The 18,445-nt window shown below is 53.0% G+C and overlaps 2 protein-coding genes across 3 annotated transcripts; both read left to right on the top strand.

The window, feature by feature from the left end:
* The first annotated feature begins 338 nt into the window (after positions 1–338).
* LOC130596826 (uncharacterized) lies at positions 339–5,221 on the top strand. Of its 2 annotated transcripts, none has more exons than XM_057404807.1 (6): positions 339–443; positions 1,965–2,677; positions 3,363–3,500; positions 3,826–3,887; positions 4,117–4,380; positions 4,752–5,221. In XM_057404807.1, exons 1-6 carry the CDS (start codon positions 412–414, stop codon positions 4,794–4,796), a joined length of 1,254 nt encoding a protein of 417 aa, XP_057260790.1. In that variant the 5' UTR covers positions 339–411; the 3' UTR covers positions 4,797–5,221. The 2 variants fall into 2 exon arrangements, with proteins under 2 accessions (XP_057260790.1, XP_057260799.1); XM_057404816.1 differs by having other exon boundaries at positions 3,366–3,500.
* Positions 5,222–10,311: 5,090 nt separating this feature from the next.
* Positions 10,312–18,140, top strand: PNPLA1 (patatin like phospholipase domain containing 1). Its single transcript, XM_057404830.1, has 8 exons — positions 10,312–10,770; positions 14,107–14,339; positions 15,284–15,349; positions 15,921–16,133; positions 16,483–16,543; positions 16,625–16,765; positions 17,072–17,171; positions 17,616–18,140. Exons 1-8 carry the CDS (start codon positions 10,569–10,571, stop codon positions 17,728–17,730), a joined length of 1,131 nt encoding a protein of 376 aa, XP_057260813.1. The 5' UTR covers positions 10,312–10,568; the 3' UTR covers positions 17,731–18,140.
* Positions 18,141–18,445: the final 305 nt, after the last annotated feature.

Genomic DNA, 18,445 nt, shown 5'->3' on the forward strand with positions numbered 1-18,445 from the left:
AAGTGGGGCAATCTGCTCGCTGCACTGAAACCCCGTTTATCTGACAAACATATGGCTTCTCCTTACAAACACAACCCAGAAACCCCCATAAATGGCAACACAGTCATTAAATAACCAAACCCCGTGGCTTAGGAGGCTGGTTTCAGAGGCCAGTGCTTACATCAGGTGACAGGTGATTTTTATGCTGTTTTGCTGCTGATTGTCATAAGGAAATTGCTTTCTCCTCCAGCGAAACTCACACCCACGAGGGAGGAGATAGCGGGATCCCAGGCGGAAGCATTGGCCGCTCTCCTACCTGAATGGCTGCTAAAAATAGGACTTAGTCAGCCACCAGCCATGGGTATAAAAAGGCACCCCCGAGGAGAGCCTGACGACCCTTAGTGCCCGTGGCCGAGGAGCTTGTCTTGACCTATGTCCAGAGGGGCAGAAACACTGATGGAAAGGTAAATACTGAAAGAGTGAACCAAGAAACTGGTGTGGCTGATGGAGTGGAATGAGTCCAAGGATGAAGGGGTGGTTGTTTTGCTGTGATTAAATCTGGCTCAATGACTTCTTGTTCGGTGGATGGGTGGCTTTGGTGTTGGCTTGGATGAAGGAAATGTGTCTTCTTGATCCAAAACCAGGCCGAGCTGGGGTGGGTGGGTGTGCTCATGTAGAGTGAGCAGAGGCTGTGAGGTGAGGGATCCCTGCTTGGAACTAGATGATCTTAAGGTCTTTTTTAAGACAAGCCATTCTATGATCTGTGATGCTGGGCTCCAGGGTGGGTTGAACAGCTGAGTGTGCTGGGTTTGTACTGTTCAGTGGTGGAGAATGTCTGGGTTGGGTCTGGGTCTCTGAAGAGTGGAACTGGGTTTGGAATTAGTGCCAGCACAAGGCACAGCTCTGGTTTTTCAATAGCAGCATCTTCTGTGATAGGCAAGCCGGGGCTGCGTGCTCCGAGCTCCATTCACAGCCCTGTGAGAGCTCCCAGAGGGGCTGTGTCATCGCAGGGTGCTGGGCCAATATTGCCAGTATTAACTGAGGAGATTTCATAGAATCATAAAATGAAACAGGCTGGGAAAGCCCTTTCAGCTCATCCAGTCCAACCATCCCCAGCACTGCCAAGGCCACCCCTAACCCATGGCACTGAGGCCTCGTCTCCACGCTGTGTGAACACTTGCAGGGACGGTGACTGCAGCCCTGCCCTGGGCAGCCTGTTCCAATGCCTGAGCACCCTCTGGGGCAGGAATTGTTCCTCAGCTCCATCTAAACCTGCCCTGGGGCAGCTTGAGGCCGTTTCCTCTTGTCCCATCCCTTGTTCCTTGGGAGCAGAGCCCAGCCCCTCCTGGCTCCATCCTCCTCTCAGGCACTTGTAGGCAGCCATCAGGTCCCCCCTGAGCCTTCTCTTCTCCAGCCTGAACCCCCCAGGTCCCTCAGCCCTTCCCCATCAAACTTTTAATATTTGCAAGAGCCCACATTGCCCTTGGCCTCTCCAAGGGCTGGGAGCACCCAGCCTTGATGGGGAATGTGCAGAAATTGAGGAGAGTCAATACTTTAAGGGCAGATAGTAAAAATCCCTGGGTTGTGTGATTCACTCATAAGATGTTGTGCTCGTATGTGATTTTTCATTGTTATATGGGAAGTCAGAGTACCACAGTGTCTGGATTCCATTTAATCCACCCTTGCTGTATTAAAAGCACTGGAAGTAAACCAGGCTCTCTCAGTAAGACATGCCCACATCTCCCCTCCCCTCCCCGCAGTTTCGCTTCCTCTATCATTGGTGCCTACAGCCCATCATAAAACCCCACTCATGCCATCTACACAAGGAGCGTTCCCATAACTATAAAAAGGGTTGATCATTTACTGGGAACATAAACAGCCCATCCTTGCGTGCCAAGCGGGAATGGTTCCCCCCATGCCCAGCCTGACTGCGCAGTGTCTGGGCCAACGCAGCCCTTAGGCTGAACTCTTGCTCCTCTCTGCAGCAGCATGCAGGCTCTGGCTGCGGAGAAGCCTCGCTGGGACGTGGCAAGGCAGCCGTCAGGCAAGATCCTCTCGCTGGACAGGCAAGGGGCCAAGAAGGTGCTGGAGATCTACGTCAAGCGCTCCCTGAGCTGCCGTGAGAACCCAAAGAAACCACTGCAGGTGAGAGATGGTGGGCGCGGGAGGAAGGCAGGTGAGCTACAGCGGTCAAAGAGCGACTTCTGCAAGTATTCATGCGCCAGACACAGCCCCAGGAAGGAGCAGGAGGATGGACCCAAAGCACTGGACCTGGATGAGGCATTGGATGATGACAGCGAAGCTCCTGGGGAGGTCTCTAAAGAGGAGCTGGAGCCCAAGAGGAAAAGCACAAAAACCTCTTCTCAAGGCAAAACCCAACGCACCTGGTTCAAAACTGTCTTAAATTTCCTCTTCAAGAAGAGCCCCGAGGACCAGAAGGAAAACATGGGGCAAAAAGCAAAGGAGAAAGATGCCAAAGCTCCTCACAGCTCCAAATCAGAAGGGGTGAAAAGAGCCACAGGGCACTCCAGCACGTCCCCGTCGCCAGGCAGAGCCTCCAAGAGGAGAGCCAGCCTCAAGAAGGTTTTCTCCTTCAAGAAGCACACGGAGGAGGAGAAGGGAGAGACAGCAGCAGGGGCAAGGGCCAAGAGACCCAGCTGCCTTCCCCTGCGGCACGTCCAGGCTCCGGCCACAGCAGGTAGGACCCCACCACCCCTAGCCCGGACCCTAAACCAACACTACTGCCAACGGGACCTCTGTTGGGCTTCTTTGGGTTAAACTTCCACAGTGTTTAGAGATGTTTTCTAACCTAAGCATCACCCTCCTGGCGCTTGCTGAGGTTTGGGATAGGTTTTGAGGACTCCAGTCTCAACCTGCTACCCTGGGAATGGATCAAGCTGTCGGTGCTTTGAGCACACAGCATTGCTGCAACTTATGCATGCAGCAAGTTCCTCCCAGCCAGATGCTTGGCAGCAGCTATCCAAGCACAGGTTTCCCCCCTCTGACATGGTGGTTTAGTTTAAACTGTATTTGAGACCTGCAGTTGAAGCTTAAGCTGCTCCAGGGCCAATGTTAAGCTACTTTTGATTTGCTATGGGGAAGGGTGCTGGCGGAAGGGTGCGGGGCGCCCTGTAGCTTCACCGCAGCCCTTCCCCAGTAAGAAAGCAGTGAGATGATTTCTTCAAAGCTTTGGTGGATGTGGGAACGTTGAAGCCACTTGGTTACAGTTCAGAGAGCTCAGCCCCATTGTTCACCAGCACCGTGCACTGATCCAGGGTGGGCATGAGCACCATGTGGATGCAGCCAACGCTGCGGCTGCTTTTCCCTTCCAACCCATGGCGAGCAAAGACAACCTTGATTCTGAAGCTGTGTTCTTCTTGCAGCAGATGAGGAGCAGCCTGATGGTTACTATGCACGAGTCTCAGATGAGATAGGGCTGATCGTGCAGGGCAGTGAGAGCCAGGGGAGCAGAGCACATGGATGTGAAGAGCCGTCACGGCCGGCCAGCGCCGATGGGGTCGGTGAGTGTTGCCCTTGGAAGCTCTTCAGAGCCTTCATGGGACCCAAACCCTGCTTCAGTCCTGACCTTGGGGCTTACATGACCACTATGAAGACTGGGGGAGATTTTCAGCATCAGGGCTTGATTTGGGGAGAGTGGAATTTGAAGTCACAAGGGTGTTTTTGCTGGTTGAGGTTAAAAAGTCACTTGGCAATGGGCTGAGACGGGATTTGGAGGGATGGAGGTGGATACACATTGCTCAGGGGATTTTTCCCGGGGGCTAAACAGAGAATTGGGTGTGAGGCTTGGAGAAAGGGCTGGAGATAACATGGGATCTCTCTCTGCAGATGCAGCCATCTGGAGAATCGTGGCCCTGCTCCGGAGTGCAGGAGATGAGCTGGACAGGCAGGTGAGAGGAGAGCTGTGCTCAGCTGGATGGGTCAAGGGGATGTGGGCAACGCACCACCATTGATTTCCCTGGTGTAGAGAAACAGTAAAGTCAAGGAAATGGCATCTTCTAATTCCCCGACTGGGTGTGATCATGTCTGTCTGTCTGTCAGTCCTAACGTGGAGTGAAGGCATCAACACAAGGATGACACACTGAGTTATTCACGTGTATTCACTTGCTTCTTAACCAGGTGAAGGAAGACGCGCGGCTACGGACGTTCTTCAGAGACATGTCCTACAGCTCCTTCAAGAACCTGGCCGATGTCTACGTCCATAAGGAAATGACAACCAGCAGATCCGATGTCAACCCCCAAGAGATCCAGTTTGCCTTCACAGTGCACCTCACCGCCAAGGTGGCGGGCATCTGCAACCAGGCAGTGAACAGGATCATGGGCTTTGGCACCCGCTACCTGGAGGATTCCTTTGCCCCCTTGTCCTACAGCAGAATTCTCCAGGTAGGGATGAGGATGGAGTCTGCGGCTGAGCTTCCAGCACAGGCTTAGGGCAAGAGGTGTAATTTTAGGGTGACTGACAGACCTGGGTCATGCTGGATTGTATGGGGAGGTGATGGGTACTGGACCTTGTCTCGTGCTGTTTGGGCTGACTTTACCTTCTCCAACATGAGCACGGCCCATGCGCACACAAGGGCTTGCTTGATGCATTGCAAGATGCAGCCAGGAGATGCTCCGCAGTGCTTGGCATTGCTGCAACCTGGTGTAACCGCAGCTTCAACAAGGAGAATTTCCTCCTTGATGCATCTAGCAGGCCAATCGCACCAGCTCAGGTTGGGAAGGGGCCTCACCAGTGCTTCCTTCTGTCTCTGCAGAACAGAGAAGAGCTCAGCAGAGACGTCTGCGAGAGCCCGGACTGATGTGGGCTGCTCCGGAGAGCCGGTGGTGCCTGGGAAGGATGTGGAGTTACCGAGGGAGGTCACTGCATCCTGCTGGTGACCTGGATTTGGGGTGATTTTCCAGAGCTGTGGATTTAAAAGCTTCTAAGGAAAAGCCCAGCGATAGCCACAGCAGTGTGAAATGCTTAAACCTCACCTGGCTGGGGGCAGAGTGACTGTAAATCAAGGAAAGCCCAAATTGCACCCTGTATTTGCATTGCAGCTGTCACCAAGTGCGTGTGTTGAACCTCTTGGTTGGTTTGTGTCTGTTTATGTGTATTTATTTGCCTGCTTTTCTATATGTATCTGGGAATGTACAACATAATTTTTGTAGCTTCTGCTCTCAGCCCAGCTTCCAGTTCTGGAAAGAAACCCTAAAACTCCAATAAAATGATCCCTAAATGACAGCCAGGCTTGATTAATGGGTGATGTGTACAGCCATTATACATGGGATAACGTTTGTTTTGCTACAGCTGCTCCTTCCAGTGGCACAAAGGGAGTCTTACAGCAGATATGTGGTCTGATCCTGCCACTTTTTACTATTTATAGCCATTCCCTTCCCAGCAGCAGGAGATTTATTCACCAAAGCAGCTTGATGTGACACCAAGAACTGCGCAAAGCTTGCTCCCGAGTGGTGCAGGAGCTGCCCTCCCTTTGGCTCCCTCCAGGACTGAGGGGATTTAGGGCTGTTGCGGTCTCACCTACAAGGTCTAAGAAGATGTGAAATGTCAAAGCTATTAAAGCCTAATCTCTGGGAGTGTTCCCAGCTAATCTCTGCCCAGACCCCTAAGCAGGGCCATGGATTAAAGCGGCTCGGGGCTGGGGGGGATTGACAGTGCTCAGTGCGGTGGCACCAACAGGAGCATCTCCTTTGCCAGGGTTGGACCCAGCCTGGGGTAAAGGGGTCAAAATCTGGAGGCTTGCAGTGCAGGAGAGGTGGGTTGGAGGAGATGATGGAGGCAGGATGCAGTGGGTTGGAGGAGATGATGGAGGCAGGATGCAGTGGGTTGGAGGAGATGATGGAGGCAGGATGCAGTGGGTTGGAGGAGATGATGGAGGCAGGATGCAGTGGGTTGGAGGAGATGATGGAGGCAGGATGCAGTGGGTTGGAGGAGATGATGGCGATGCATCAACTGTTGGTCTGGTTCAGTCTGGTCATGGGGTGACAGTGCAACGTGGGCCACCAGTGCCAGCCCAGTGCTTCCTCTTCTGGGGAACCTGAACTTCTTGGTCCTTTTAAAACCCTAAGTAAAGCAAAACGGGGAAGCAGACCCCTCAAAGGAAGGAAGTAGCCCTTCTCCACACAGATCAACGTCCCCGTTTGCAAAGCCTTTAAGGAATGTTTTGTAGAACCAAAGAGTTGAATCACTGAAAAGCCCCAAGGAGGGGGAACACGTTGCAGAGGCTCCAACTAATCTAACCCAGGGTACTTAGGTCTGTGGAAGTCACCAGATCCCACTGGGTCCTGCCCAGTGATGCCAGCACCAAGCACAGTGCCAGCACCAAGCACAGTGCCAGCACCAAGCACCGTGCCAGCACCAAGCACCGTGCCAGCACCAAGCACCGTGCCAGCACTGTGTTTCCTTCTGGCTGGGAACCAAAGTGGGAGACTTTTACTGCAGGAGAAACCAAAACTGCTCTCACTTGTTTGCAGCCATCACCATCTTCCTGTCCCGTGCCCAGAGCCCGGGACACTGCTGGGGCTGTGACCGGGGCTGGTGCTTGGGAGGCGGTGGGGACCTGGCAGGAGGATCATGCGATGCTCCTGTTTGTTTTGCACCTGAGTTCATGTGGTGCCACTTGTGGGCTGGGATTTGCATGGAGGAGAAAAGGGTTTTGTCTCCTTGATGACTTCCTGGAGGACATCATCTGCCCTTGGCATGCAGGATAACACCAGTGAGGAAAACAGCCCATCTCTGCCGTTCCCTTCCTCCTATCAGGGCTGAACCAAATATCCCTCTGTGGTCACTGAACCTTTTCCCACCCATCAGGTCAGTGGTGCTGAGGAAATAGAACAAAACCTGCACAGCCCCTTCCACACAGTGCTCCTGGTCCCAGATAACCCAGCCCAAAGGCGGGATGCTGCTCTAGCCCGGTGGGCTGTCCTCAGGAGCTGCTGTTAGTGCAGCACCCTAGGGCTGTTGGATCTGGGAGCCCAGGTCCCTTCTCGTGGGCAACTCCAGCATCTTGGCTTAATGTCTTGATCATAAAATTGAGAACCATGATTGCCTGTGGCCCCTGCAGATACTAAGAGTGTATTAAGGAAGGGCAAATTATTAGCCCGGGGGTTTGACTGGTTTCCAGCTCATGGTATTACCTTCATCCTCTCCTCTGTGGCTTCAAACCACTAAGACAATCTCTTCACCCGACAATCCATGGGATCACGGACACCAGCCATCTGGGCACTGATCCTGCTGGGGAAAGCACAGCCTCACACCCCACACAGCCCCCTGCCTGCCTGGTGCCCAAGGGGAGCCAGGGGGTCTCCTGAAAGCATCTCCAGCTGCTTCTGGGACCTTGTGTACTTAGTCCCTGTTAATCCCATTTTCCCGAGTGCCAGGAGGGGGAGGGTGGCTTAGAAACCAGCGCTTAATGAGCCAGTTAATGCCCAATTCCCTGTCGCTGAGAGGATGATGACACGGTTTCATCTCACTGGAGCATGGCACTGGGCCAGGGAGGATGCTGCCTCCTGGGATGCTGCAGCACGTGAGGGTGCAGGGCACAGTTTTTACTCCCCATCCCTGCCTTGAGGAGCCGTTGTAATTCATCACGGGACAGGGTGATTTGTGTGCTGAGTGATGGAGCTGAACACGAGCAGCTTGTGCCCAGGCAGCCAGGAAGCCCCCAGCATCCTGGCCTGTACCAGCACCAGTGCGGCAGCAGGGCCAGGGCAGGGATTGTGCCCTGTGCTGGGCACTGGTGAGGCCGCACCTCGGATCCTGTGTTCAGCTCTGGGCCCCTCACTGCAGGAGAGACATTGAGGTGCTGGAGCAGGGCCAGAGAAGGGCAGCGGAGCTGGTGCAGGGCCTGGAGCACAAGTGTGATGGGGAAGGGCTGAGGGACCTGGGGGGTTCAGGCTGGAGAAGAGAAGGCTCAGGGGGGACCTGATGGCTCCCTACAAGTGCCTGAGAGGAGGATGGAGCCAGGAGGGGCTGGGCTCTGCTCCCAAGGAACAAGGGATGGGACAAGAGGAAACGGCCTCAAGCTGCCCCAGGGCAGGTTTAGATGGAGCTGAGGAACAATTCCTGCCCCAGAGGGTGCTCAGGCATTGGAACAGGCTGCCCAGGGCAGGGCTGCAGTCACCGTCCCTGCAAGTGTTCACACAGCGTGGAGACGAGGCCTCAGTGCCATGGGTTAGGGGTGGCCTTGGCAGTGCTGGGAATGGTTGGACTGGATGAGCTGAAAGGGCTTTTACAACCTGGTTGATTCCATGAGTCTACAATTCGATGCTGTGATGTGGCTGTGCAGCCCCTCAGATGAAGACCCCAAAGTATGCCCTCGAAGCCTGGCTGCTCTTGGGCTTTGAGGGTCCCAAGGGGACCCCGCAGTATCCAAGCATGCTGTAAAGTCCTCACAGGTTGGAGCTGCTGCTGTTGGGGTGCTGCTCTCCCCTTGCCACGTCAGTGTCTCCTGTCCTTCCCTGTGCATGGACACTCATCCTCTTGTCTGTCCTGCCTTGCCTCCCTGCCCCTGCCCAGGCTGGCCCTGCCTCGGTGTAGGGCTGGGCTATCTCCTTGTTGGGGACCTTCTTGCATTCACCATGCATTTCCCACTTGTCTTCCTGCTGGGATAACAGCTTCTTGGTGGCCATCACATCATCCTTCATTAGCTGTCTCTGGGAATGGAAAATCCCATTTAATACTCTACTTTGTGGCAGTGGCAAGGAAAGAGACTGTCACCAGCTGCCCAAAGAAGAGTGGGGTAAGAACATCCCTCGGCTCAGCTCCCTTGGGGTTTGCACTCACAACGTGTTCCGGGAGCACCACATTTTGTAGCAAGCTCAGCTCCTTGTGCTGTGCCCTGGATGGAGGAACCGGCCAGGTTCAAGGCCAGGCTGAACGGGGCTTGGAGCATCCTGGTCCCTGCCCGTGGCAGGGGTTGGAACTGGATGAGCTTTAAGGTCCCTTCCAACCCAAAGCAGTCTGAGATCCTGTGAATGTGTTCCTGCAGGTCCTATGGGATTGATTACACTTTTCCCAAAGCTTGGCATCATCTGGGGCTGAGCTTGATCAAGAAGGTGCCTGCTGAATTCCCTGGCTCCTGATGCACATAACTGGCTGGGTTAATGAACAGAGAGCATTGGAACAATTCTTCCCGGTGTGCCAGCTCTCAAGCATTTCCAGTAGGGATCAGTCACAGTAAGAGATGATTCCTTTTGCCCTTCACGCTTGTGAGTGCAGGAAGGAAGTCCTTTAAATGAAGGAATTTGCTTTCCCAAGGGCTGGAGGAGACAGTGGCATGAATCACACAGACCACAGCTCAGAGATCACTGGAAAGGCTGGGACTCATGGGAGACTCACTCAATGAGAGGCTAAAAACTGCACCCCAGGGACACTCTGCCTCTGTACCTAGGTACCACAGCGAATACAAATCTCATGGTGGGGACTCACTGATGGCCAAGGAAGAATGAAAACTGGGGTGAATCAGCATTGCAGAGGTTGCATGAGGGTGCTGGGACCATCCTTTGTGTTCTTGCACTGTCCTGGCCATGCTGGTGCACCAACATGGGCAAGGAGAGCTCTCTCCTTCAGCCTCTTATTGTACACATGCCCCTCTCGTGTATATGTACTTATACACAGCCTTGAAGGTAACATATGTAATGGTCACGCTGTAGTGTGCACGCTCCGTGGATTTGGACAACAGAAGCAACATAGTACTGAGTAATGTTTGTTAAATTCATCTGTTTAAAACGCAGTTTGCATCCTGCTCGCTGGCAGCAGCATCGGGGTGCTGAGGCTGAGCAGAAACTGGAAATCTACAGAATTTCTGCCTGTTTTTCAACTACCACCCAGGCAATGAAGAAAGGCCAAAGGCAGCTTGAGTTTGGTTCAGTAACCCCAGATCTGGGGAACAGGGTGCATCCTCCTGGGGCTTTACAGAGTGCTGAGGGGGGAGAGAAAAGCAAACCCAGCTCCTTGTTTTCCCTCCCAAAGGAGGTTCAAGAGTCAGGCGAAGACAAAACCATTCCAATGGGGAGCAAATCTAAGCAATCCTAACCAAACCTAACCCCACGCAACAGCCTGCACCCACCCCTTGTGTAACACCCTCTGGCTTTAAGTGTCTTATACAAGCCTTTACTCACTCAGTGCTGAGCTGTGCCTGAGCTGGGATTGATGGAGAATCCTGTTTAGGAAAACACCCTGGATGTAGGAAGCACGAAGCAGAGACAATTTTACATGGATGTTTCCAAATGCGATGGGCACAAGAATGTGGGGACCATCTCCAGGGGGGCTCCTGGGGTGCTTCAGATTGCTTGGTAGAACAGGGGAGCCTTGAGTCAGCCCTGAGCACATGATCTGGCTGTGGCCGAGGATTACAAGAGCTGTTTTGATCAGGGGAAAACGTCTGTTTTTAGCACAGGCAGCAATTAAAATAGCTCATGGATCTAAACGCCTCGGGGAGCTGTCATAGAGGGAGGTAGAAAATCCATCGCACGGTCTCCTGTGCAGCCAGAGATGAGCCTGGAGGAAGCAGAGGAGAAGACAGCTTGAGGTTCAGCTGGTGATAAAGGACAACCTGAGCCGGGCTCTCGAGATGGCTGAGGAGGATCTCCGGGGTTTGAGCACCCCTTTCTCACTCTCCTTTTCGGGCAGTGGCTTTCTCGCCCTGTACCAGGTTGGGGTGGTTCAGTCCCTCCTGGAGCTGGCTCCCGAACTCCTCAAATCCGCTTGCAAGGTCTATGGATCATCCGCCGGCTCGCTCATCGCTGCAGCCGTGGTGTGCGGCATCGGCCTCGGTAAGACAGTGATTGTCCAGGTTTCCTTGTTATGGGGGGTTTGTTTCAGAATAGAAACAGAGAAGCCTTAAAACAGCAGCAGCACTGGGGACATGACACTGGTGGGACTCATGCCACTCATAAGGCATAAAAGAAACCTGCATATGTGGCCACTTCAGCAGGCACCCTGGAACAATTTTGGGTGCTGCAAGCTGAAGAATCTGGTTATTACTGTCTGAATGTTATCTGTTTCAGATGGTCAGGCAGATACTGCATGGGTAAATCTGGATGCAACTGCATTTTATTGCCTCATTTCCCTGCTCCTGCTGAAGGAGCAGATCTTTTCCTCTGCTATGAGGTCTAAGGAGTGCTGAGACGTGTTCCAAAACAAGTCCACATGGCTGTGGTGGGTGGACATCATAGAGTCATGGACCAGCTTGTATTGGAAGGGACCTTAAAGCTCCTCCAGCTCCAACCCCTGCCACAGGCAGGGACCCCTTCCATAGAGCAGCTTGCTCCAAGCACCTGTGTCCAACCTGGCCTTGAACACTGCCAGGGATGGGGCAGCCACAGCTTCTCTGGACAACCATGTAAAGCCCCTGTGTCCCCTATGGATCAGGTCCCTTGGCATCCTTAGCTACAAAAGGACACACGTGGTTGTCATACAGGTATCTATAGAGCTGACAGCCTTGTTTGGACTTTGCTTTGGGTTATCCCACTCAACCTACCCAGCACAAGGGAAGATGAAGCATGATTCCTGTTTCTCTATAGCCAAGCACCTTTCCCCTGGGATAAAGATCAAGGGCTCATCAGCAGGACATTAGATGAGCTCTTAGGCAGAAGCTCTTCCCTGTGAGGGTGCTGAGGCGCTGGCACAGGGTGCCCAGAGAAGCTGTGGCTGCCCCATCCCTGGCAGTGTTCAAGGGCAGGTTGGACACAGGGGCTTGGAGCAAGCTGCTCTATGGAAGGGGTCCCTGCCCGTGGCAGGGGTTGGAGCTGGAGGAGCTTTAAGGTCCCTTCCAACTCAAACCATTTCATGATCCTATGATTCTATGACATGCCCAGGGAACAGCAGTGCTTGGTCTAGCCTGGGGCTGAGGTTTCTCTTATTGCTGCAAAAGAGGTTTTGTTCTGAACTTCTTCTGACAATGTGGATACAGCCCTCCCCCAGTCATTAAGTTCTATGTGTAGAATTAATTCAGAGCAGTTAATCCACTTTTAATAATCACATTCTCCCATATTTCCAATTAGTGTCCTTGTGTAAACAAGTGCACACAAGACTTAAGTCTTCGAAAGCTGATCCAAACCCTGCGTCAAGCAACGGGGACATTTAGGGGTTTAGGGTCCAAATAATGATGGAGGAAGCAGAGAGGAAACAACCAGTTCCTGAAACCTCTGCTGGAGCCCAAATGAATCAAAACTTTGGCAAATGTAATTAGACAAAGCAGAAAAGAACCTTTCTGCATATATGGGGATGAACCCATCAACAAATGAGCAAGGGCTCCAAAGCTTTCCTCTCTGATTCCTCATCCCGGTGTAATCGGACGGTGCTTGGGTCTCCGCCAGCTATGAATCAGTTTGGTAACTGCTCTCTCTGTGGGCACTGGTGCTGAAATGGGGGTCTGCTTCACTGGGGTTGTGGCACCACCTACTTGGAGGTGCTGAGATGATCTTGTGCCCAAAACGTCTTCCCCAGGAGAAGAAGAGACCTTTTGTTCAGTGGTGACTCTGGTTTGGTTTCTAATAAGGAAAATGAGTGTGGCACAAAGTCTGTCAAATTCCCATTGAGAGGATGGGAAGGGGAAAGAAGGTTAAAGGTATGTTTGGCTCCTGATGGGGTGTTCCATGGGGTGGCTGTGGTCGTGTGCGCCGCAGCCCGAGTAAGCGGCTCTCCACTCTCCGAGCCAGGCTGTCCTCTGCCACCCCACAGGTCACCTCCTGCTTGTCACCAGCAGGCTGCTGCAGGCAGGGGTGGTCACGGCATTACACCAGGGTCATTTCACCCAGCCTGAGTCAAAGCCCTGCCCAGAGGCAAAGCCCCCAGAGCTGGGGTGAGCTCTCACCTCCTGCCCCCCAGCCTGGGGGCACTTTTCCCAGTTCCTCCCCAGTTCCAGGACGCAGAGCACCAGGCAGTGCCCGGCGGGTGCCTCACCTGCTGCGGTGTCTCTGGCTCTTTCAGCACCCTGATGACCCCATGTAAACCCACCGTGCACTAATCATCACCCCACATGGCCTGACCATCCGCTCGGATGTTTATAACCCCTCTTAATGCCTGTGGTGCTCCAGCTGACTTGAGGTCACTCCATCTAATCTGTCTGTGCTTTTAAAGCAGTCTCACGAGACAGCCTGGACACCTTTGCCCCTACAAAGACAAGGCCACGGCTTTGTGCCATGGCCACCCTGGTGCAAGAGCAGCTCTTTGCAGCACTGAGGAGCGTGATGAGGTTTCTTCTGCAAGAGTTTAACTGCCCAGCATGGGGCACTCACAGAATCCCAGACTGGTTTGGGTTGGAAGGGACCTTAAAGCTCCTCCAGCTCCAACCCCTGCCACGGGCAGGGACCCCTTCCATAGAGCAGCTTGCTCCAAGCCCCTGTGTCCAACCTGCCCTTGAACACTGCCAGGGATGGGGCAGCCACAGCTTCTCTGGGCACCCTGTGCCAGCGCCTCAGCACCCTCACAGGGAAGAGCTTCTGCCTTAGATCCAACCTGAACTTCCCTGTTCCAGTTTTAACCCATCACCCCTTGTCCTATTGCTACAGTTCCCCCAGGTGAGCTCCCCAGGGCCAGACTGGCCACAGGCTTTGCTGCACCCCTCTTCCCCCCATCATGATGCAGCCTTTCAAACCTGGTGTCTCCTGAGCTCTTGGACATGGCTCTGCAGCTCTGCTCCTTTAATCCAGCTTCTGGGATGTGCAGACACATGTAATGACTGTTAACACCGGCTGGGAGGTCACCCATGGTGTGCCCCTCGTCCTCACCTTTGAGTTGCCCCAGCTGCCCATGTGAAGCCCATTGTGGAGCCTGGCACTGCCACGTGGAGGTGGAAGGCAGGAACCTGCTGTGGACCTACCTCTTCCCAGGGCTCTCTGGAGCCTTTCCCTAATCCCTGGCCAGGCTCTTCTTGAGCAACCACCTCTGGTGCAGACGGGGTTTCACCACTGAGGCTGTGCTCAGCAATACATTGCTCTCTGAGGACATCGTCCCCTTTCTCCTCTCCACAATGTCGCCCACTGTAGCAGCAGTATCATGCCAAAAGCTTTATTTGTGGGGAGCGTTAAAAGCAGGATAAAACTCACAACTGTTTAGGCAGCAGATCCTGACTTTCTCTCTGTCTTTCCCTCCCACCTCTGTATTAGATGATCTAAAGGAATTTTTCTTTGCCATGGCAAAGGAGGCCAGGGAAACCATCCTGGGCCCCCTCTCTCCCAAGTGCAGCTTGCTGGCAAATATCAAGGCTGTTCTGCAGAGGATGCTACCAGAGAACTCCTACCAACTGGCTTCGGGGCGGCTGCACATCTCCCTCACGCGGGTGGTGGATGGCCAAAACGTCATGGCCTCGGAGTTCAGCTCGAAAGAGGAGCTCATCCAGGTAAAGGGACCTGCCTTGGGTGCTGTAGGAAGATCTCTACCTACTGCTTGGGGTGGAGGTACTTAAACATTGATGACTTTAACTGCAGCTAAGATGGGAAGGTGTCAGGGTGTCATGGTCGCACCACAGTGAGCTCCATGAGGCTTGGAGGGAGGGTGGAAGAGGCTGTTAGGGCCAGAAAGCAGGTTTATTCCCAGCCTCAAAAAGCTGCTGCTGTGTTGGCCAGCTCTAGGAAGTGCCAATGACTCTTTGCAGAGCTGTTAATGCTAGCATGACCTCTCAGCTTTCGGGACAGGTCTCTCCTCAGGGAAGTCCCATTGGCAGTGATTTTCCTCCTTGCCTCAGCACTTCCCTGGGATGAAAAGCTGGAAAAGTGTCTGTGGTGCCAAAAAGCAGCAGATTAACCAGTGAATGAGCTGCGGGGGGAAAGAAACCCAGGGTAAATCCCTAACAGACCTGTAGAGGATGGCAAATCCATGGGTATGTTGGATTTCACCCTCTGGTGCCTGCCCTAGGTCAACCCATGAGCACAGGATGCTTATTCCAAGGCCATGAGATTGGTAGAAAATGGTTGTGAATGGCCCAGCAGTGGCTTTATCATGGACAAATCTCAGCAGAATGTCTTGGTACTGTCCAAAACCCCTCAAACATGAAAAATGACCCCAAAGCTTCACCTTGGCACTGTCGACGGGCACTTTTGGACAGTGATGTATGAATCATACAACTGTAATGCTGCTGGCAGCTCAAAACATGACAAACTGAAGCAGTCTGCCCTTCTCAAGAGAGGTGTTTCCCCTTCACTGACACCTTTCTTCTTGACACAGTCAAATGCGAAGCCCAGGTGGCACCGACAGCCAGGTCCAGCCTGGTTTTGCAGGCAACAGCTTTTGTCCAGGACAACTCTGACAGGGCCACTTACTTCTGCAACCCCTCTCATCCCCCAGGCTCTCCTCTGCAGCTGCTTTCTTCCCATCTACTGTGGCTTCATCCCTCCATCGTACCGAGGTGTGGTGAGTGCTATTTCATGTAAAACTTACTGTCCCAGCAGTATGTTCTTGGGTTTATGTTCCCTTGAGCAGAGAGGGGTATCTCAGCCTAGGATGCTGCTTAGTTAACGGAGGATGATAAAGCCTTCTAGCCTGTTCTTCATCCCATCCTGATGATAGCTGGGTGGAATATTAAATGCAGGAGCCTGGCTGCTTGAGCTCAGGACTTGAAATCTATAGGACACTCTAAATTCAGTGATGTTTGGGTTGGCCAACGACTGCCAAAACAACTTTACAAAGCTTTGTGAATCCAAATAACTATTTCCGTTCTAATAATCGCTGTGGATCACAGCATCTGGGCGAGGAGCCACTGGGTGCCATAGGCAGGGCAGCAGAAAGAGCTGGCAGAGGCCAAGGTGAAGAGCAAGGGGTAGGGACAGATGCATTTGCAAGTGGGAAGAGAAAGGACATGCTGCGATCGGCTCGGGGCAGGAGGTGCTGCCTCTGCCTGCTTTCCTCTCAGTGACCCTGCCCTCACTCACACACACACCGTAGCAACCCCCAGAGCAAACCCTCCTCTGCTCTTCCCCCTCAGCGATACGTGGATGGAGGATTCACTGGTCTGCAGCCTGTTTCCAGCTTGGAGGAACCTGTGATCACCGTGTCCCCGTTCACAGGAGAGCTCGATATCTGCCCAAGGGATTGTCCTGCCATCTTCTTCTGCTTCCAGATCTTCAATGGCAGCATTCAGATCTCGATAGAAAACCTCTGCAGGATTAGCTATGCTCTCTTTCCACCCAGCACCATGGTAAGCCACCAGCTTTGTTTGGTTAAAACAAACTGATGCTGGACCTGCCTTCCCAAGCTTTAAGTTTTAGCTCCATCTCCATCAGTAATCAATCAGATCTCACATGGAGGGTGCAGTACCTACTGGTTTTGCAGTGCATTTATTTGGTGGGCACTGCTGAGGGGTGGCCAACCTGGAATGGGGTCCACCCTGGTTTAATAACCTGCAAAGGACTACAGCTTTGGTTATTGGAAGCCAGCCTGTGCTTGCTGCCTTCCAAATGGGCCACCCCAACCCTCCACAGCTGGGCACATCCTGTCAGTGCCTGGATGGAAAGCTCTTTAGTGACCTCAAGTGTTTCTCCTTGCAGGTCTTGAACGACATCTTCTCCCAAGGGTACCAGGACACTGCCCTTTTCCTGTACAGGAACAGTAAGTGATAGCCAGGACCTAAGGCTGGCCTACACACACAGCACACACACAAACCTCATCCCTCTCTTTTGTGTCCCACAGATGCCTTTGGCTTTAACTACTGCAATGGGAATTTCCACTTTGCCATCTCATGCGGGAAGAATGACTTTGCCCCATCCAAAAGGACGTGCACTGGCCTGTGCAAAATGGAAACACAGTGCCCAGCTCCTTGCTTCCTGCCAGGTAGAAGATTTGGGGTGCTCATCCTGGGTTTCGGGGCCTCTGAGGGCTGCTGCAGTCTTTGAGAGGCGCAGTATTACCTTACAGACATTACTGAGTTAGTTACTGTAGGAAATATTCCTGTATCTGCAGTAGCTGCTCTGACAAAGAAGCTTTGTAAGAGCAGCTCGAGCTGGATTCAAGCCTGGGGTTAGTACCTACAGGCTGAGCTGCAGCAAGAGCTGCTGGGCAAGAAGAATTATTGCATTTACTGGGTTATTTCTAATTCCTGGTCTTTATTTACTTCTGTGTTGTCATCCATGGATACAGGCTTGGGTATGTGGAGGAATGAGCAGCTCTCTGGACTTCAGGATCCACTGTCAAAGGTCCTGTTGCAACCTTACAGGCTGCCGGCTTTCTTCAGGAATGGGTAAGAACATCTTGATAGAGGCATTGAAGCTGAAAGTGGTACAGGAACTGGTGGTCGTGGCTTCAGCAGTGCTGAGATAGCTGCAGGGACGCAGTGCAGGGTTAGCATGCATTGAAGTGTGCAATGGGCTGCAGCACCTTTCAGCAGCTGGAAACACACGGGGCAGCCTCTGGGGCAGCGTGGGCTGATGGTGAATCCCTTCTTTTCTATGGACCAGGGCACAGCTGCTGCATCAACATGCACAGCAGCATCCCCTTACTCCACAGGAGGGGTTGGTATTTCTTGAAGGCAAGCTCTCAGGGGGAGGGGTCTGGCTAACAGGAACACCATAGGATTGCTTGGGTATGAAAAGGAGCATCACAATGTGCGTTTGCCATTAACACCCTCCCCTGTTGGCTGCATCGAGTGGCCATCAAACTCAGCCTGTTTATTTTGGGTTTGCAGGCTGGGGAAGCTGTGGGGGGTGCTGGATGGTATCAGCTCCATGGTAAAGTGGTTCCAGAAGCTCTTCCAAACCGTGGTGCCTGGATTGCCCAAGAAAGCCACAGCCAAGAGGTGAGGTGCTCAGGGAATGCAGACCCTCAGCAGGGAGAGCAGGGAAACCCTGGGAGACCTCAGCCATGGGTCACTGATGCTGAGTGTGACTAAAGGCTCCAAATCCTGGCTATCCCATATTAAAAGTAGCTATTTCCCCCCTCCGTCTGATATTATTTAGTGATATCTCAAAGGAACTGTAAACCAGCTTAGTGCTGCTTCCCTACAGCAACGTATTCCTGCTCCAAAGCATGTATCTGCTGGGCTCTGTCCTAGCAGGACATCAGGCATGTTCACCAAGAGCCTGAGCCATGTTTTGGCACTAAACTCTCAAGGATTTAAGGTATTTAACTTGCCACACAGATAACTTTAAACCATACCCCCCCAAAACCTGCCTGCAAGTTACTTCACATGCAGCTGGTGAGGAGGCTTGCACAGGATGATTTCACCCAGTGACACAACTCCTCAGCTAGGAAAAAGCCCTTTGGTATCAAACATCCCTGGGACCACTCGTTCCTGTTGGTTCATCCACCAGGACTCAACTAACTGCCAGCTTGTTCCCTTAGGCAGCCAGCCTGGATGGGCCCTGGGGGGCTCTGATGCTGTGGTTCTGCTGCCCTGGGAAGCGGGGGTGACTCCGGAGCTCATTCTGCACAGCAGCTTGGATCGTTACGGAGTTCTGGGGAGTGTGGGGTTCGTTTTCTTTTTCCACTGGGGGAAACTGGCTGATTCCATTCCAC

Source organism: Pezoporus wallicus, unplaced genomic scaffold, assembly GCF_028554395.1.
Source record: "Pezoporus wallicus isolate ANWC-B61680 ecotype Strahan unplaced genomic scaffold, APGP_CSIRO_Pwel_v1 contig_5863, whole genome shotgun sequence".
In the NCBI taxonomy this organism is placed as follows: Eukaryota; Metazoa; Chordata; class Aves; order Psittaciformes; family Psittacidae; genus Pezoporus; species Pezoporus wallicus.